At 42.8% G+C, this 21,900-nt stretch overlaps 1 protein-coding gene across 1 annotated transcript in view; it reads right to left on the reverse strand.

Moving 5' to 3' along the window:
* The window catches only part of prex1 (phosphatidylinositol-3,4,5-trisphosphate-dependent Rac exchange factor 1), a 164,706-nt gene extending 149,858 nt beyond the window's left edge, over positions 1–14,848 (reverse strand). Inside the window, 1 exon segment of the mRNA XM_080031313.1 lies at positions 14,469–14,848. Coding sequence (XP_079887439.1) covers positions 14,469–14,612 — 144 coding nt within the window. The 5' untranslated portion in view covers positions 14,613–14,848.
* Positions 14,849–21,900: the final 7,052 nt, after the last annotated feature.

A 21,900-nucleotide genomic window follows, 5' to 3' on the forward strand; every position in this document is an offset into this window, starting at 1 on the left:
ACTCAGCCAATTTTCTCTGCTCCAAGTTGTGGCAATTGGAAAAGTGAATGGAGCAATTTTCTCTCTTCCATGCATCTTGCCACCACCAAAATGTTCCACCACTCACTCAGGCTGCCCTACACAGTACACTCTGCTGAACAAGGCATCATCCCACTCTACTTGCATTTTTTAAACAACATACTCAACAGTCTTTCAGAGGATGGGCGACCAGTTGGCTGACCTGAGCCTGCAGACCACAGTAATGAACAAAAGAGACAAGAATGAACATCTCCCACCCATACACATATCTAACATGAGTACGATTCTCAGGTCCACTCACTTCATTCCGGCTAAATAGACAATTTTATTTAGGAGGAATACTTTTCAAAAGGAGATGGTTTGGAAGAGTCAACTTAGCGTTACCTCCAGATACACTTGTAAAGCTGCTTCCATGGACAATGGGAGAAAACAAGAGACCTACTTAGGAGTGTGTGATATATGTGTGTGTGACACTCCTTTGTTCCATTCTTAACAGCTTCCTGGCTGCGCTGCATACAGGCTAGACATTTACTCTGATATGCCTTGAACGGGGCAACACTTCAGACCATCTTGTAATCTCACTCTGGCTTCATCACACATCTTTGCCATCTTATCTACATTTAAGGGGCACTTTACACGGTGAAAACGTGACAGTTTTCCCGTTTTTGGTTTAAAAAAAAACCCCCGTTCAGACACAATTTATCTGACATCTTCACTCGTACACATGTTTTCAGAGGAAACGGGCCGAAATCGCTGTAGTAGCAGTGTAGCAGCCATGCCAAGCCAATAGTCAGCGGTGACACAGCCTAGTAGATAGCTCTTCCGGTACAATTTGATGCATAAAACCTTACTGTAACCGAAAATTAATGCCACTAACGTTCATAAAGCGGTTGGTGTAAGCTTGGGGTTACAAATATTGTAAAAGACAAGCTTTCTGTCCTCTTATTTCACCGCATTGAACTCGTAAAAACAGAAGACATGCTGATAGTGAAGGGGCTTCGTGAGCGGATACCTTCCTGTTAGGCGTACTTCAAAATAAAAGTCAACTCACGTGTGTCCAGTGAAATGCTATTAATGTTTAGCCAGTGAAATGCTTTTACTGTGAAGCCGTAGCCTTAATGCTCCTTTTGTTGAACAGTAACTTAACCGCTGCGCGCTGAACTATGGATAGTGTTTTTTAATGTAGAGAGAGCCGTGTCCCTGCCCTGGCATAGAAGCTACACATGTTTATTTGGCTAGCAAAACCGGCAGAGGACAAATCTTTCCCCAGACAAAGTGGCCGGTGGTCTCAATAACTTACTAATCGCTTAGACTAAATTGGCGAGTGTTAGGCTATATTTTAGCCCTGCACGTCACTCTCCGCTGATCACAGTGATGGTGCCGTGGAGACACCATTCATGTTGTCTTCTAACTTTATAACTCGCTTGTGTTGTGGGTATTTTGACAGCAAATATTATAGACTACGCATGTGTGAGGGTGGAGCCGTGACGTCAGCGTTATCAGGGGAAATGGTTTCGGTGTTTACAGGAAACCAAAACCGTTAAGTTTTCCAAAAAAGCCTCCCTGGGAGGTGATCTCAAAAACCTGCGGTTTCATGCCTGCGTTTGCTGTTTTCCTGTAAATGATATAGTGCAACCGCGGGAATTTTTCCGCGTTTGCACCGTTTCGTGTTGTCGTGTAAAGTGCCCCTAAGAGGCTTTGTGAGAAGCTTTCTGTGGTTATGTAGCATTTTACTATAAGGCCAATGAGACCTCTGACCTTACAAGAAACTGCACATCTGGTTGTATTTAAGAAAGCAAACAAACATTGTAAACCTGCTGCCACAGTCTGTTAACCAAATAGAAAGCCCCCAGGGGAGAGTCCTTCTGCAGGTATACATCTCATTCATTCATCCTTCAAGTGTGTTCTCAGAACCATGAGGCACATGAGGCCACTGCACCGAGCACCATCCACCCTGAGAAACTTGTCCCAACTTCTGGGTCATGATCTCCAAGGGGACATTAGAGATCGCATGTTGCTGCGCTTTACATTTCAGGCCAGGTCACCCATTGTATCGTAGAACATACACATAATTGGTGTTTGCTCCAGTCATAAAAACATTATTTTTAACCAAACAGGCCATTTGGGAAGTCTCTCTCTGGTTAACATGCTTGATTTTGTACAGTCTGATATTTGACACACTAAAAGCAGTGACCTGAAATAATGAATGATTTTCTCAACACCACACCCCAGATTCCACAGCATCCTCTCATGAATAGATGTGCCTCGTTGACCATGAACAGAGGACCATTAAAAAAAGGGAACCATTTCATCCATAAAAAATCTACTGCAACCACAAGTGTGGCAAGATCAAAATGCACAAAGACAACCTCCTACTGATCATGTAAACAGACTTTCTCCTATGCTAATTCACAGCTGTGTGAGAATGTGAAAACATCATTTTTGGAGGGGGGTGTTGATATCATGCCTCTGGGTCTTACAGTGGTTTAGACTTGTTAACTTGAATTCTTAGAATTCCTGCTGCAGTCGTATGCCTCAAAGAAATGGCTTATGGCAACACACATGACTTAAAAAAGCACTGAGCTTAAGTTGATTAAGTTGAAACTGGCACTTACCCCCATTTATGCAACAAGCTGCATTGTAATGAGTCAGTCTGGCACTGTCGCTGTGGCAAAAGCTGCACTGCAAGGTACCAATTGTCCAGAGTCAGATGAAAGGGTGCACAGTGGCAAGTTAAAGCGGTAGAGTCACATGTATGTTTATGTATGTTTCAGTGGTTTGCAGTAACCTTAGGTTAAGGACATGCTACGGGTCTGCAAAATGACACTGTTATAGGGCACACAAAACAGTCCAAGTACACTTTTCCTTAATTCAAACACCAGCATATCTGCCCAAACTAAATTTCACTTATCTGAAGGTTTGCTTAATCTGGGAGTTACAAGCTACATGATGGGATAGAGTATCATCCATATAATAATAAAAGCCCAGCAGTCTGCCATAGTAACTCTTCTACCTGCTGTTAGGACTCCATGGGCTGTTTTCCCCTTTGCTCTAGCTATATATGATGTGTGCCTGTGTTAGTATGACTTCAGCTGGGCTGAGGTTACAGTCAACTGAAGCCACTAGCATTGTGGCCAAGATGAGAGTTAGAATCTGAAGCTATTTATACTCCCCTAGCCCAGAGAACCCTCATGCTGGTCTTTCCCACCGCGTGGGGAGGGCGGGAGAGATGGAAGAAAAGAAAGGAAAGAGGTAGACACAGGCTCAAGTTTGAGGAGGAAGCTTAAAACCCGGCTTCCTGCCCGTCTGTCTTCCTGGGCAACAGTCGGATAATGTGTTTGTATGCATGTACACGTGCCATCCTGTTTACTAAGAAACTGTTGTCAACCGTAACTATAGGTAAAGACAAGTTAACAACGGCAAAGGAAGAGGTGTGAAAACTACAGCAATACATGCAGTCACAAGTTGCCAACACAATATCATTTCTCCACACAAACACATCAGTATTGGACCTCACTTGTGTGTGGCCCAAAGCAAAGGGTCAAAGAGGGCAGGATTTCCAGATGTTTCCTATTACCCCACAGCACTGAGGAGACCTTCCTGGTCACCCTACCCTCTGTCTCTCACTGCTCAGCCTCCAGAAGGCCGCTCAGAAGCTGACTCATTTATAGACCACACCATTCAACCTCTCTCTTTACATGACAACATCTACCTAAAACATGGGTCATTGTTGTCAAAAAAGTAGCTGGTTTTGTGGGAAAATCCCTCATGTCTTCTGGGTATGGCTGTTTCTGTCAGACAGTTTGATGGATCATGACAGGGAAAATCCAGTTGAATGGATTAAATCAACAAAGCATTGCCCTGAAGAAGATCCCCGTTGGGACAAAAGCTCAAAGAGAATGGTTATTATCACCATAGACTTGGAATTGAAAAGGAAGCAGCTTGTTTAAATGAGACTGATACCACGTTACCTTCAGGAGGCAATAGGTTTGGAGATGTGCAATGATAACGCTCAGCCAAATGAATCCTCTAATCCCTCTTTTCACAACCCCAACCCCCTTCTCACCTCTCCTCCTCCACCCAGCCCTATATGCTTACCCTCCAGCACATGGGATGAGCTGGTTGGCGCTGGTAATTGCCAGGGGATGAGTGACATGCAGAATGGCTGCCATGCCAAAGCCGGATAACCATCTTTTTTTGTGTGTCATTGCCATAGTCGCTACTGAAAAAGCGATGTTACAAGATGTTAGAAGGGGGCTAGAGATCCAGGAGGTCCTACAAGAGCACTAAGGAAGGTGGGAAATATATCAGTGATAAGGCCATGTAGAGTGAAAGTGGGCGGTAGATGGCAAGCTGCTAATCAAACTAGTACTGCTCAATTCCTACCATGGATGCAGAGGAAAACCCTGATGAGACCGAGTAGAACAAAACCACTAGTTGCCAACAAATACTGAATTATCGATATACTGACACATTTAGCAATGGTGATGTTTTTTTGGACTTATATAGTTAAATATAGACTTGATATTATGTCCAGTCAGCGGTGTGGCTACAATAGAGTTTGACAACCGAAAATGGCTCAGTGTTAACATCCACAATATGTCCCATAGTGGTGGCTAGGCATGGGCTGGTATGTTATTCTGACACTATGATAACCTAAAGCAAAAATATCCCGCTTTTACGGTATTGTGATAACAGCTCTCAAATATGTTATTTTGAAATGTCTCAGTAAAAAGCAAAAAATAATTCCTTGCCCAAACATAATCTTTTTATTTGTTATAGAACATAGAATATTCTGAACATTAATACACTTGTATGGTGAGAAAATAAACCAAATGATTGAATTATTCTAAACAAAGCAGTCCATTGAGCAGCTCAACAAGGTTTTTAGAGACACTCACTTTCTACACAGTTCTCTTCTAGTCAAAATGGTTATGGTGCAGGAATATTCTGAACATTAATAAACGTGTATGTCCGGTGTGTGTCCTGTGTGTTCTGGTGCCTAAGAACGGTAGGACAGAGATAATGGTGGTATTGAAACCTTGACTTTTTCATTTCGCTGTATACCTTCAAAACAGTTATCATCCCACGCCTAGTGATTCAAGATTCAAGATTTTTATTAGTGTCCCAAGAGGGCAAATTGGTTTACAGCGAGGAGAGGCGACAACACATAACAGTACAAAACAGTGACGGACGCAAACATCACAACATTTACGCAGGCCTGGGCACTAAAGTGCAAAGTGCAAGAATCAGGGAAAAACCAACACAACAAAGTCAGTTCCTTTAGATAGATAGAGTCTTGCTGTACGGCAAAACTCGCCTGAGATATGACCAGAGGATTCGGGCTCTTAGGGCCCACTCACACTAGGGCCGTTTGCCTGTTCCGTGCTGCAGGAAGATTCAGCACGATTCCCCCCCCCCCCCCCCCCCTCCTCACTCCCCCCGCTTGCCCGTGGTCACACTGCTCGTGGCCTGGGCACGATTGCACCTTGCCTACGTCACCGTGCGCGTTTAGGATTTGGAGCGTAGTCTACTTGTAGGCTATACGACTGTTGGTGAATATTTTCATCCGGCCAAATTTGCATCATATATTCCACTTCCACATTAGAGCAACGAGAATCCTTAAGCTATTGTTTTTTTTTTAAATGTAGCCTTGACGTAATAGGTCGCGGTGAACAGTCTCATATTTGTGCAGCACGCTGTTTATTATTAATATAACAGCCCGTCATCAGACCATACGTACCGGATGGTTTTATACACATCGATCGCTCCATCAAGTAATCCAAGTCAGACCTTTTTGTATGGGCAGAGATCGTTTTTTTAAGTGTCTTTATAAAGTTTATTGTTAAACCTTAGTGTAGGCTACTGTTTCCTTATCACCGGGCCGCGGTGTGTTGTTTTGGGTGCGTCTCCACCGCCATGCGTAAAGGCAGTTATGACAGCTGACGGGAGGAAAAAGAAAAAAATCATCTGACGAACGTGAGTAAACACGAAAACATTTTTGCTTTGCTTTCTGCGCTCACCTATTTAGCTCTCTCCCTCTTTTATTAGCAAACACCTAGGCCTACACACACGTTAATTCTCACACATTTTATGTAACTACAAGTCCAAGTGGTGGGCAACTCTGGTGGACTAGTAAGGCAGCGGACGTTAACGGACTATGCATCCTTAATAAATTCACGTCAGGAACGCCGCCTGTGCGCTTGCTTGTGCGCGTGTCATCTCATTAGCATCTGTACTTTGGCCACGGCACACCTGGGAGAGATGTGCCGTGGCCAAGGGGCTGTTCCGTGCTGGAATACAAGTTGGCGGGTCACACTAGCCAAACGTTCTAGACTTTAGTATGCAAATGAGCTTTGGCACGGGGCCGCGGCCCTAGTGTGAGTGGCCCCTTATTAGCAGTTATCTGCTGCTGGCAGCATTGGTCGCTCGAATCGAGGCAGGGACAAAGGAAAACTTGTATCTGTTTTTTGTGGTCATAGGGACACACAGGCGACGGCCAGATGGCAACACCCTATATTCAGAATTAAGAGGGTGGGCACTGTCTTGTCGTATGGACCTAGATTTTTTGAGCAACTGTTTGCAATAGAAAGGATCAAGGCCTTCTAACTGGATACCAGTATTTTCGCAGCAGTTTTTACTATTCTCCCAAGAGAATTTTTGTCCTTGGTAGTGAGGTTGCCGTACCAGCATATGATAGAGAAGGAGATGACAGAATTAATGTAAGCGCTGTAAAACAATTTCAACAGGCGTTTGTCAACATTGAATCTATCCAATTTTCTATGACAGTAGAGGCGTTGCTGGCCTTTCTTGCACAGCATTTCAGTGTTTGCATTAAATTTCAAGTTATTATCAATGATAGTGCTCAGATATTTATAACTGGACACGATTTCCACAGGCTGGCCACAGATGACAGTGTTCTCGGTGGGATGGGGGCCACGTCTGAAATCTATACAGAGCTCTTTAGTTTTAGAGATGTTAAGCTCGAGGAACGCATCATTGCAGCAGGTCAGGAAGTCCTCTGTAACCTGGCCATGCCCAGTCTCATCATTATTGAGTAGGCTGACAATGACCGAGTCATCCGCGTATTTGATGATGAAACGGTTGTCGTGGTTACTGCGACAGTCATCAAATAAACAGAAGAGCAGAGAGAACACAGCCCTGTGGCGAACCAGTGGAGGTAGACAGAAGGCTAGACACTGTTGTATTCACCTTAACACTTTGGGATCTTTTAGTTAAAAAATCCAGTACCCAACCCACTAAACAAGGATCTAGGCTAAAGATGTTAACTAGCTTGTCAACGAGAACATAGGGCTGGATCGTATTAAAAGCCGAGGAGAAATCGACAAAAAGTAGCCTGGCGTGCTTCTTACTGCCTTCAAGGTGTTTAAAAAGTAGATTTAAAAGAGTAGCAGTAGCGTCCTGGACGCCTCTTCCCTCCCTGTAAGCAAATTGAAAAGGGTCTAGAAGGCTCTTGGTTTTTGCAACAAGCTCTGATTTAACAAGCTTCTCGAACTGCTTCATGACCAGGGAAGTAAGGGATACGCAGGGGTTGACATAAAGGTTTCAAAGGCACTTGCCCATAGGGCAAGTACAGGACAGGTATGTTTTACTTGCCCGAATGTCGTGTTCACTTTCCCAAAAAAACAAAAAAAATGTTAAACAATGATATAGGCTAATTAAATTATACATTTTAGCGAACCTTATCTCTTAAATGCAAACACTGCTTACTTGTCTCATCCTGACCACATACAACCAACAACAATTCATATAAGCCTAGATATCATGACATCACATACAGCCAAGAGCTTGCTTCTGCTGCAGCATCGTGAAAGGGCCTCTTTTTGCCATGCACCTGGCCTGGTTTTGGGGGTCTCAGAAAACTCAGTCTAGCTCAGGGTCAAACTGAATGTTAGCTTCCACACATATGTGTTCAGAAAAATGTAACTTATTTTACTTATTTAAAACGGTCACATTGTGCCAAAAAGTGATTAAAGTCCACCATGTTAAAGCTATTGCCCAGTTATACTGTAAGTAGGGAGGGGGATCATTAATTTCTTTTCATATTGATACCATTATAAAGACTCCACAATCTAAATCTTTATCGATACTTTTCTATTATTTTGTTAAAAGAGAACTGGTATTATTGCTTTAATTGCTTATAAGATGAGCAGAGCTAAGGATAGGACTTTAAACAGGTCATAATTCCATATTTAGGCCTACTAATAATGTTATATTGCTGGGGAAACAAGTTTTTCACCCAAACTGTATTATTCAAGCTTCTCACGAAAAACAGAAATTTCTTTTTTTCTTGATGTTACATTTGAACACATCATGATGTCATTTTATTGACCTTTGCCTAATAATCATTTTACTGAGCCGACCTGAACACATCACATTTGAACCGTTTGCGATTTTTTTAAGCTAGCAAGTTATTATCCTGCAGATTTTAATATGGATTTAAAAACTATCAAATTGTTTAACTGCGGGACTTGCTACACAGTCTCTCGTTTGTTGATCACCGCTGCTTTGAATATATGCTTTGAATAAATGATGAGACGGTGCCGAGCCCGCCTGCAGCGGCTGGAGTTTTTTTTTTTTTTGGGGGGGGGGGGGGGGAGACAGAGATGAAGCGGGTTGAAGGAGTTTCTTCAAGACAGAAGGTACAACACTTAACTAGGTGTTGAACACACTAGGCACTTTACACGCGTACAGACGCGTATGAAATCGGCCATTTTTCCATAGGGAACCATTGGTTTACGCGCGTAAATGCGTCCCTCGCGCTAAAGCAACATTTTCACTCGCGCTAAAGCAACATGTTTACGCGCGTATATATTACGCAGCTACGCGAGGACGTTTAGCCGCGTTGGCCAATCAGCGTTCTGCTTGACCCGACGTCACATACATTGGCAGGGTCGGAGAACAGTGTACTGTACACAGAGGCTGATGAGAGACACCGAGGAGAAAAATGTATTGCGGGCGGCCGGTGCTGTATGAAGCCGCTCGGGGTTACAAGACGTGGGGAAAGTAAACCAGGAGAATGGACTTCCTGGTTAATTCAGTGAATATGTGCGGCTGTGCTTTAGCCGATAAACAAAGTTAGCGCCGTATAGCATTAGTTAACTCACCCTGTTGTGTGCGGGCGGCTAGCGCCTCATATTATGAACCCAAACATGAAGACTGTCCGCGGGACTTTCACGACAAGTAGAGCGAAGCACCGGTGTTGATCTACGCCAGCCACGGTCCCCTGTCACAGCCAGGTAGGGTAATTTTGGCTACTTGCCTTTATGTTGTGCCGCCGTGCACCGATGCTGCTGTAACTGTGTTTGTTATGTAGCTGCCGTGAATATGTAATGCTGTTTTAATGCTAGGCTATTTGTGCTGTTCAGTTTGTCTTTTGGCACAGTTGTTGGCCGTGTTGTTGTTGTTTTTGTGCGGACATGCACGCTGTTGTGTCGGGTCTGATCAGCCATGGTTGATAAGTGAAATACAATATCGGGAGGGAGACTAGGCACGTTACGCGCGTATAACCATTTTTGACACAAAATGATCAAGCAACATTTTAGCTGCGTTACGCACGTAAATCTTACCCGTGTAAAATGCCTAGTGTGTTCGCACCTTTACAGTCCATGATGCAGACCAGTGATGGAATAATACGCCAAAGTAGGCCTAATTAGTTGAAGATGACCCGACTCTACTCGATATTTAAATTGACATCATGTGACCTACTGGACTCCATAGCGGTATCGATAAGCTCAAACGTTATTGATTTCTGTGTTTTGAAAATAGCGGAACCAGGTCTGTAGCCTATAGAGCCGGCTTTCGGAATGTAGACAGCGAAACTGCACGCACACAGGCTGTTGTGTGTGTGTGTGTGTGTGTGTGTGTGTGTGTGTGTGTGTGTGTGTGTGTGTGTGAGAGAGAGAGAGAGAGAGATAGAGTGCGAGAGAGAGAACGTGCTGGCTGCTGCGCGCAGCTGCTCAATTGCAAATATAGCCGATCTATTTTGTGCGAGTTAGCGGGAAAACAATTGTTTTGCAGACTCTAAAAGACATGAATAAATAGCCTAGACTACTGACAACCCCTCTAAAATCCACTTTCCCGTTCGGGCAACTAAAAAGCAATCTCAACTTGCCCAAACATTATTTTCACTTGCCCCGGGCAAGCGGGCAACCGTTAGTGTCAACCCCTGGATACGGGTCTGAAATCGTTGAGTGATTTTGGATTATTACACTTAGCAACGGGTACTATAGTGGACTGTTTCCAGAGGGAGGGTACTATCTGCTGACTGAGAGATCTGTTAAAAATCAAATTAAAAATGGGACCTAACTTATCTGCGCAGGTGTTTAATAAGCGGCCGCCGATGTGATCGGGGCTTGGACCTTTACGGGGGTTGCAATTTTTAAAACAATTGGTCACATCCTGTTCCTTAAAAAAAGGCCTAGAGGGGGGGGGGCAGACAGAAGTCTGTTTTTGATCACAGAGTGTTCCTCACTAAAATCATGCATTTCAAATCTGACATAAAAATCATTGAGGCTCTGAGCAAGGTGCAGGTCACAGGTATAGTTGGCTAAAGAAACCTTTTTTCTTTTATCTTTCAGCCCAGTGATGGTTTTCATGCCGTCCCAGGCAGAGCCCAGATTGTTAGTTTTAAGTTGGCTCTCAATTTTTTCCTTGTAGGTCTTTTTGCCAACCCAGACCTCTCTTTCAATTTATTTTTGCAGACGTCTCAATTCTACTGTATTACCTTCTTTAAAGGCTTTGTTCTTCATATGAAGAAGAGGTCTAAGGGACTTAGATACCCACGGTCTCTGTTTCATATCAGATTCATGTTTGTCATACAGGAAAGGACAGTGGCATCAGGAGACTAGAAAGCATTGTGTCAAAGTCAATGGTGCACATCACTTTTCTTTGCTAGGGAAAACAACTCTCACTGTCCTCCTACAATACAATAGCCCCTACACTAGCAGTATGTCCATGTACTGTACTGTATATCTCAGAGAAGATGCATAAATATCAAACATTATCTGGGAGCTGTAAGGGCGTACTCACACTAGACCATCTGTACCCTGCCCAAGTACGTTTGCACCCAAAAGTCTAGTTTGTATAACCAGTGTGAGTGCTCTGTTCCGTACTGAAGCACGGTTCACTTCCTCAGCACAAGCACGCACGCACAAGCACGCGCATAGACGGCGATCCTGAATTCATTTTATATGAGACTGTTCCCCGCGACCCAATACATCCATACGAAATCTTTTTTTTTTTTCCATTTGCCAAAGGGTTTGTATTGGTCTCATGTGGAAGTCAAATGTTTGTGCTGCAAATTTGTTCGGATGAAAACATTCAAAAACAATCGGATACAGATACACTCCAAATCGCAAACCTGCACGTATTAAGACGTGCTGACGTATTGGTTCTGATTTTTACTAGCAATGTGAGTACAGAACAGCGGGGAGGAGGGCGGAGGCAAGCCTGCTTAGCACGCCTGCGTACGGGGCTTCTGGGCCTAGAGTGGTAGTGCCCTCAAAGGGCACTCTGGGAAATATATCGGAGCTATCAAATTAAACTAGTATAGATAGACAGGCAGGGGAAATGCAGACACACAAAGAACATCATGTTTCATACATACCTAAATAAATACAAAATCTTAGAAAAGAGTATGATTGTATTCTATAAGCTCTCACTCACTTTTCAATCCCCATTACTGCTTAAGCCTCTTCACACTAATTGACAACTCATCCTTGAACCATCTACCCCACAAACCTTCTTCCTGAACCACTCTATATCTTTACTGAAACCATATGTTGTGAGCTCCCTCAGCCAGACTTCCCTTATCACCACCACAGTGAGCTGAACTGTGACAAAGCCTCCACTCCCACTGACGGAGCAGGATGGACCGTGGACACAGAGCTTGGGAGGGATTTGCAGAGGATTGGCTTTTGGTGGTGGGGACGGATGTTTCCCTTTATCTCTGAATGTCCAAGTACTCCTTTAGCCATCTGATGCCACAGGCTCTTCCATATGGAGATTCACTGGACTTTGAAATGTGCTGTTCATAATATATAGCATTATATATGACCCCTCTTAGGGGTAGCAGCATGCTCTATCATCATGGCTTGTTCGGCCGTCTGTTGAGATGACTAGTAACGAGGACAAGACAATGATATCTGTTCCAGCATATTATAGAAAGACAAAAAACAACAATCTGTCAATCTTACGGCATTTATTATTAAACTGCACATGTGCTAGAACTGAATAAGTAAACCACCTACAGCTTACAATGAATCCCAACAACAATCCCATAGACCTAGAACAGGGAAAAATGTGCTCTGAATCTTGACACTGTGTTTGACTGCAGCTATGGCTCTATGAGAGGAATTATATGCAAGGACACACACAGGTATGCACTGTATGGCTTAGACATGCCAATAGATTTGATGATGGGGAGGAGCATGTAGGAGGGGGCTAGCACCAACACATTTCACATGTTCACAGGAACAGGCTCCCAGACTTCTCTGATAAATCACTTGGCCTTTTGTCTTTAGCATTATGTAGGAGCTGGGCTTTATAGAAGGGGGAGGAGGTCCATGCATGTCCCCTCTGCTGCCTGCTCTGTCTTGTAACAGACGATAAGCCTTGGCTGTCTCTTGGCTCAACTGTATAAGGGACCAGTATCATAGAGATGGCCCTGCACATGTTAAAGGATGTTTTTAGAAAGCAGAAGAGTATACTTTATATCCCTTCAGCCATTTGGTTCAGGCTTTCATTATCTTGAAACTACAGAAAATGAATTAAATTAATCTCTCACTTGAAAACCGCAACATCATTTAGTATCTTTGTGACACTATAGGCTTGTTTGATCTAGCCTGGTGCTACCAGACCATCATACTTCATTTCAAGTACAGAAGGTCTGGAATCGCTCAACGATCCCTCACTTGAAGACGGGTGTCTGTTGAAGTTTAAAACTATTGGATCAGCCAAACAATCGCATAACGTTTGGCCGTGACATATGTCATGCGCCGGCTTCTGAGACACCCCTTCTGTTCGCTGATTGGACCGACAGAAATCTGGCTGGAGAGAACCCACTAATATATTGCACACCCAGACTGACTACTGAAGGGAAATGAAAAATAGAGCAGAAGTATGTAGGCGGGCGGTGCCAGGCTAAGTTTGTACAGCATTCATTTGAGAACTTTGAGGAAGTTCCTCAACACATGACATCACAAGATAAAAAGGGAACCGTGACCATGTTTGACAAATGCTTGTCCGATGTCGGAATAAGAAAAAGTACAGAAGCATTAGCATGCTAACAAACAGCTGCAGTAGTCCACCTCTGACCCTGTGTGGAATGGGCTAACATGAAGTATAATAATAAAGCCACGCTACTGCTGTCAGCCTGTCACATTCAATGCAGCACATTTAGAGTTTACTAAATACTGTCCTTGTCTCAGAGCAGACACCACCTGCACTGTGCTACTTCCAGATGACAAGGAGAGGATGAGAGGCATATTAAAAATGAAAAGGAAAGGTGACTAATTGAATGGTTTCCTGCAGGTGGGAGCCATCTGCACTGACACTGCTCACTGTGGCTCAAAGGAAGGGACATGTAAAATTAGCAGGACGTTCATTCATTAAAGGCAACTGACCAATTCAATGATTCTGTGCTCTAATTGTTACTTATATCTGTCTGGTGTGGGGGTGTGGGGGGGGGGGGAGGCGATGTGGTGTTGAATGCTCATGAATATCTATTTATTTGCAAAGGCCATGTGAACTGAGCTCTCCTTTGATTGTTGTGAACCTGGGCTTTAACAGACAATGCAGAGAGGTGTCAATGATGATCCCCCCCAGCAGTCATGTCCACACTGAAAACCCCATGCCCAATTCAACTGTAACAAATATACCAAGCAGGATGCTACTCTCACATTACAGGAATATAGCCTATTCAATAGCTACATTAGACTACAAATCTAGTCTGTCCTCTCAGTCAGGAGAAATAGAGAGACACATGAATGCGCGCTGCTACCACAGCTGCGTGGTGTGCGTAGCTAAACTCCCGATGCCTGTTTATATGAATCACAACATGGGATTTAAAATGTAAACATCTAACCGTAAAGTTACCCTTGTCTGCAGGACGTAGCCTAACGCGTAACCCAATACGAATGCCTGGCTGTTTACCTTAACATACAGCCCTTCATTTAGGCTACAACAGGGGAAATATCAAAGTTAATTTTGACCTGCTGCGTGGGCCATCTCAAGTGTCATAGGACGCCGAATTGAAGCCTGTCAATTCATCAAATAAGAGCAGTTGTCTAAAACAGCGTAGGCTACTACGAGAGGTGCGTGTTGGACTAAACCAAACACAACATTGAATAGAAAGATGTTTGACTTGGGTTTGGCGTGAACTGCAGCCCGTTGAGAGAGCGGAACGTGGAAGGTAATGTCAAACTTACCGACTGAAGGAAAAGCAACGTGTTGACATAATCCCTCTCAGTCTTCACTATCTCCTTTAACACACACAGCCGGAGCCGCTGCTGGCGGTCCGACTCCTTGACGGCGTGGATCCCGTTCTCCAGATGCCCGTCGTCCTCTTCCATGATGGTTCGTTCAACCAGAAGAAGAAAGCTTGCCCTCCACACAAACACTCTTCTTCTTCTTCTCTTCCTGAGTAGCTGTTGCTTCAGTCCCTGTGTTCAGTCCATATTGCTAGAGCAAGATTTACAAAACCTCTGACGAGCGGCAGTGATGCGAGCTACGTAGCCTACGCGCCACACACTGGGAATAAAGTTCACTAGAAGTACCAAACAACACGCGGAGAGCCAGGCTGGCTGAGGGGTCGACACGCCAGCTGAGAGCGGCCAGGGCAACAGTAGATCCGTTCAGACCTCTATGGTTCAGAGCAGAGAGACGAATGAGAGGAGAGGAGGAGGACCCAGTGCACCAGTGCACCCCCCTCCACCCTACACACACACACACACACACACACACACACACACACACACACACACGCTTTTGCTCCGAGAAGTGAGAACAAACAAACCTAGGCCTAGTGTAGAATATTAAAAAACAAAAATATTAAAAACTTTTTTTTTTACATTGATCCTAATAGACAAATTTTTCACCTTTTTAAAGTGAAATGCATGAATCTGGTGCACTTTAAGAGGAAAATTAAGAGGCTAAATATGAGGAATTTTGGGTGAACAAATAATTTGGAGACACTGGGTCTGATGAATTAGAAGCTATTGAAGAAAGACACATGGATTTTCCATAAAAATATTAATTTAAAATAAAAAAATGTATGCAGGGTCCTCTGGGTTGGGCTTGATGCTCTTTTTCTTTAACGAGACCTATTTCTCTGTAATATAATGAATGCATTTAAATGCAGTGAGAGGAACGAAGCAGAAGAACTATTGTCCAGCTATGCCGTGATCTTAAAGGCCTACTTCACCGGTTTGAATATGAAGGTGTATTGAATTCTGAGATCCTATGGTATAAATGTGCAAAAAAAATTAAAATTGGTTCATCCTAGCCTTAGAAAAGGCAGAAAGAGTGTTTTTTTAACCCTATATTTCTCTTTCTCGTGACATCACAGAAAGAGAAATATAGGGTTAAAATAAAACGTACTTTGTAAATATTACTGTGATGTCACAGTAAAGGACATCACAGTAATATTTACAAAGTAAGTTCTTTTTTAACCCTATATTTCTCTTTCTGTGATGTCACGAGAAAGAGAAATATAGGGTTAAAAAAAACACTCTTTCTGCCTTTTCTCAGACTAGGATGAACCGATTTCAATTTTTTTCGCACATTTATACTACATAGGATCTCAGAATTCAATACACCTTCATATTCAAACCGGTGAAGTAGGCCTTTAATATAAAAAATACAAACTCAAAAAAAAAATACATATTACATATATTACAAATTACATATTCATCCGCGCCCCCCACCCCACCCCCCCCTGCCATAAACCCGCGCACCCCAGGGGGGGGGCGCCCCACAGTTTGAAAACCACTGGGCTAGCATCATAGGCCTACCCTTCATTTAGCCTAATTGACGTCCATTTCGGGGACTAGTGTTGCCTAAGGAAAATGTAAGCTTTGTGTCTCGTTACTCAAAAGCATTATAGCTATAGCTATTTCAGGCAGAAATTAAGGTCAGAAAGAAAATGAACAATTTACCAACATTTCAAACTCTTAATTTCACGACAATGACCTGTTTCTCGCCAACATAATTACAATGATTTGTACTGAGTAAGTTAGCTCAATATTTAGACCCCCTACCTGTCTGTCACCACCACATCACTGGCCCAACTGTAGTCAGATGGGAAATGTTAGAGGCAGGCGCCCTCTGGTGGATACAGTCGCAAATGCAACTTTCAGGTGCAAAACAAGCACCCGTTTACTCCTTTTTTAACAGTAAGCTCTCACAATAACCCCATTTACCTTGTAATGTGTTGAAGTAGCAATGTTTCGTACCCGTTTGACTCTGATATGCAGGCCTAGGCTAGCCAGGATACTGAGCCCATGCTCACCTGGCCTTGGTGGTGTAGACATGGGTGTATTCACCGGCCTCACGGCAGACAAAATACATTTCAGCTTACAGTAGAGTAATTGATGGTAACAACAGCTTCAGAGCATGTAGGCACACCCACTGACAGGTGTCGCCCCGGAGCTGCAGGCGGCTTGTTTCAGTGCATTCATACAGCAGGTGGCTGGCTGTATGAATGCACGCTTCAGACCGCATTCAGTTCGTTTGAGGTGTAAATATGAACTACAGAATAACTGAAATGGCTGCATTTATTGCAGTGTTATTTTGGCTTTAAAACTCACATATTATGCACTTTGCTGTCAATTTTATATGGTCTAAGACTCTAAGTAGTCCCTAATACTTATTTTTTTAGATGTTTGCTGAAAAACCCGTTCAGATCATTTATTGTAGCAAGCCTCTATACCCTGATTGTCCTCTGGTCTCAGGATGACCTATATTTGTGCGATCTGGCCGGCCCGTATCTCTCTGCTGGGCTTTCTTTATATGTCCATGGGGCTCTCCCACCGTCTCTGCCGTGCTCTCGCGATACTAGAGAGACACTGCGTGACTGCGAACACAGTGTTTACCCGGCCGGAGCTAAGCCATACTTTGAGAACAGTTTGACATGACCTGACATGATTAAAACCAGTGAAAACAGTAGCTTCAAAGTTTGATTTCTACAGGAATATCTTCCCATCCTTTGTCATGTTAAAAACAAGTCATTTTCAGACTGCTGTGGGGAATATAAACAGCGTGTTATGAGCAAAACTTGGTGCTACAACCGAAGCTACATGGGCGCTAACGCTAAAAATAAGACTCAGACGATAAAATAAACTAAAAATACCACTAAAATCAGTGAAAAAAAAATATCTTCAAAGTTGACTTCCACACTATTAAGTTCCAATCCTTTGTCCTGTTAAAAACGAGGCATTTCCAGACTGGTGTGGGTAATAGAATTATGTTTTTATGAGCAAAAGCTGAATGCTTGTCTCGAAGCTAGCTCGGAAGCTACCGGCTAAAAATACCACAAAAATCAGTGAAAAAAATATCTTCAAAGTTGACTTCCACACTATTAAGTTCCAATCCTTTGTCCTGTTAAAAATGAGGCATTTCCAGACTGGTGTGGGTAATAGAATTATGTTTTTATGAGCAAAAGCTGAATGCTTGTCCCAAAGCTAAATAGCTATACACCAGTCAGGCAAAAATACCAATAAAAACATTTCTTTCAGTTTCACTGTTTGAAAAAACCCACAAGTAGCTTCCTATCCGTTGTGTTATTAAAAACGAGGCATAGACTGCTGTGGTTAAGATAAATTAGGGGAGTATGAGCAAAAGCATTCTGTGTTGGTGTATGTAACATTCAGGCTGTAGTAGGCTACTATGGGCATCTTGTCGCTTAGCGGGGAAAACAACATGGCTGTCACTCGTAAAATGTTCCATCGGATCTCGGGGCCATGGACCAATAAGAAATGGGGGGGTGGGGTTATCATAGACTACTGCTAATGTGGGGGGTAAGCATGGACATATAAAGAAAATATGGGGATGTGGCTGTGCAGTTTATGACGTCATAAACCGCGAGAATTCTGAACGGAGTATATGGGGGGGGGGGAGGGGGGGGGTTTCAGAAAGGGGGAGAGTGAGAAAAGGAGAGATTGTTATTTTTTTTTTTTATATTTTGGCAGTCTCTAGGCACACCGTGGACCCATGGATATGTTGGAACACATTTAAAAAGTGCATTTAGCATAATATGTGACCTCCAAATCCAGAACTAGTCCGTGGATCAATAAGGGTTTGAAAAATGCCTGCAAAAATAAAAATACACTGTATAGAAAATGTATGAAAAATCCAACTGCAGAAGCAGAAAATAAGCATAAAAAAGTATAAAAATGGGGGCGCCTTTAGCTCAGTCGGTAAGGCGTCCCCTCCATGGGCCTCGGCCAGCAGCGGACCCGGGTTCGATTCCAGCCCGCGGTCGTTCTCGGCATGTCACTCCCCTCTCTGCCCCATTTCAACTCTGTCTCTACACTATCAATAAAACATAAAAATGCCAAAAAAAATATCTTAAAAAAAAAGTATAAAAATAAATTAACCAATATAATGAGGATATGTAAGAAAGAATACTATAATACAATACTAGAGAATAACAAAAACAACATAAAGATTTATGGAATGTGCTAAATAGTATTATTAGAAATGGATAAAAAAATACAGGTTACCCTGAGTATTTTATGGAGAAAGAAAAGACAACAGATAATATGGATGATGTGGTTGATGGTTTTAACAAATTCTTCGTAAATGTGGGACCAAATTTGGCAGAAAAAATGAATGACCCAGGAACAAATGAAGTGGTGGATACTGAGCTTTGGGATAGAAATACCAGCTCTATTTTTCTTAGAGCAGTTGAAGAAAAAGAAATCATAGACACTGTAAGAAAATGTAAGAGCAAATCTTCTGATTGCAATGATATTGATATGAATATAATAAAAAAATGTATTGAAGAAATTGCAGAACCATTATTAACCCACATATGTAACTTGTCTATTCAATCCGGTACATTTCCAAATAAAATGAAAATAGCAAAAGTATACTTTTGCTATTTTCATTTTACGCTTATTTTTTTTAGGTTGTAGCACTGGTGCTAGCAAGCAAAAAAATTCAGTAGCACAAAAATAAATTTGGTAGCACACAAAGTAGGCTATGATCGAAAACTTGCATAACCTTAACCCTTGCATTTCGCTCTAATTACCTTTGAGCATGTCATCTTGGTCTCATTTGAGATTCTCAATTAATATTATATCCTAGTGTGTGCAGTAATAATTATAGAAAAATTAAGAGGGGTGCACTGATTGCAATTTAGACAAAAGAATCTAACCTGCCAATTGCAATTTTTTGCTGATTCAGAATTATTTCTCCCCGTAAAAATATAAAAATAATATCTATATCTATATATTTTTTGTATATACATATAATTATTATATTTATAATAATAAACATTTTTAGAAAATGTCCTTCTGTTAATTAAAACCAAACTTTAAAACATTAAACATAGCCCATTAAATAAATAAGTATACATATTGGTACAATTTAGGATAAATTAAATAGGTTGTTGTGAATGTGTTGGGAGTAGCTTTTCAGTGGCTTATTTAAAACTTTGTCTGTTTATTGTTGACTTTTCTCTGCAGCTGAATGAGTTGCCTTTCACGCGCCCCCTATGGGTTAATCTCGATAAGCTTTGAGGGACATGCTACCACATGACTTCTGCACATACCCAGCAAGTTTGATGATGATAGGACCTATGGTTAAGGAGTTATGGCCAATTTGTTAATAAGCCCCGCCCCTGCGTAAACATTTTGGGCAATAGCGGCGAAAAAAATAATCATGGCTGACCCCTATGGTCCGAGAGGCTATAAAGGTAAAGGGGAGGAGCCTAACGCGGTAAAGGGGAGGGGCTTAATGTGGTAAGGGGAGGAGCCTAATGTTGTAAAGGGGATGGGCCTAATGTGGTAAAGGGGAGGAGTCTAATGGTGTAAAGGGGAGGAGCCTAACACTGTAAAGGGGAGGAGCCTAACGCTGTAAAGGGGAGGAGCCTAATGCAGTAAAGGGGCAGCATAATGTTGTAAAGGGGAGGAGCCTAATATTGTAAAAGAGGGGCCTAATGTGGTAAAGGGGAGGAGCCTAATGTTGTACAGGGGAGGAGCCTAATGTGGTAAAGGGGAGGGGCCTAATGTGGTGAAGGGGAGGAGCCTAATGTGGTAAAGGAGGGGCCTAATGTGGTAAAGGGGAGGAGCCTAATGTTGTACAGGGGAGGAGCCTAATGTGGTAAAGGGGAGGGGCCTAATGTGGTGAAGGGGAGGAGCCTAATGTGGTAAAGGGGAGGAGCCTAATGTGGTAAATGGGAGGAACCTAATGTTGTAAAGGGGAGGAGCCTGATTTGGTAAAGGGGAGGAGTCTAACGTGGTAAAGGGGAGGAACCTAATGTTGTAAAGGGGAGGAGCCTAATGTTGTAAAGGAGGGGCCTAATGTGGTAAAGGGGAGGAGCCTAATATGGTAAAGAGGAGGAGTCTAATGTGGTAAAGGGGAGGGGCCTGATATGGTAAAGGGGAGGAGCCTAATATGGTAAAGAGGAGGAGTCTAATGTGGTAAAGGGGAGGAGCCTAATGTGGTAAGGGGGAGGAGCCTATTGTGGGGAAATGGGAGGAGCCTACTGTGGTAAAGGGGAGGAGCCTGATATGGTAAAGGGGAGGAGCCTAATGTGGGAAAGGGGAGGAGTCTAATGTGGTAAAGGGGAGGAGCCTACTGTGGGGAAATGGGAGGAGCCTACTGTGGTAAAGGGGAGGAGCTTAATGCTGTAAAGAGGATATACAGGTCCTTCTCATATAATTAGCATATTGTGATAAAGTTTAATATTTTCTGTAATGTACTGATAAACATTAGACTTTCATATATTTTAGATTCATTACACACAACTGAAGTAGTTCAAGCCTTTTATTGTTTTAATATTGATGATTTTGGCATACAGCTCATGAAAACTCCAAATTCCTATCTCAAAAAATTTGCATATTTCATCCGACCAATAAAAGAAAAGTGTTTTAATACAAAAAAGTCAACCTTCAAATAATTATGTTCAGTTATGCACTCAATACTTGGTCGGGAATCCTTTCGCAGAAATGACTGCTTCAATGCGGCGTGGCATGGAGGCAATCAGCCTGTGGCACTGCTGAGGTGTTATGGAGGCCCAGGATGCTTCGATAGCGGCCTTAAGCTCATCCACAGTGTTGGGTCTGGTGTCTCTCAACTTCCTCTTCACAATATCCCACAGATTCTCTATGGGGTTCAGGTCAGGAGAGTTGGCAGGCCAATTGAGCACAGTAAACCATTTACCAGTGGTTTTGGCACTGTGAGCAGGTGCCAAGTCTTGTTGAAAAATGAAATCTTCATCTCCATAAAGCTTTTCAGCAGATGGAAGCATGAAGTGCTGAAATCTCCTGGGGCCTCATTTATAAAGCTTGCGGCGCACAAAAACCTTGCGTAGACGGGAAGAAATTTGCGGGAAAATGTGCGGTGGCAAACATTGGTATTTATAAAGACATTATTTGCGGAGAAGTGTGCGTATTCCTACGCCAACCTTCGACCATGCGTAGAGCTACCGCAAGGTTTTCCTGACTCGGGGAATCAGCGACACTCAATGGTAACACCACGAAATAAAGCTCAGTCATCAGAAAAACACAGACAAATTATGCTTGGCACCCAATATATTTAGTCAATAAAATATATAAGCTTACCTATAGTTGTGAATATATGGCTACTGTAGTCTATGGCATGCAGTTGTGATGTAGGTTGAATTACTTATCAAGT

Source organism: Ammodytes marinus (assembly GCF_949987685.1).
Source record: "Ammodytes marinus genome assembly, chromosome: 7".
NCBI lineage: Eukaryota > Metazoa > Chordata > Actinopteri > Uranoscopiformes > Ammodytidae > Ammodytes > Ammodytes marinus.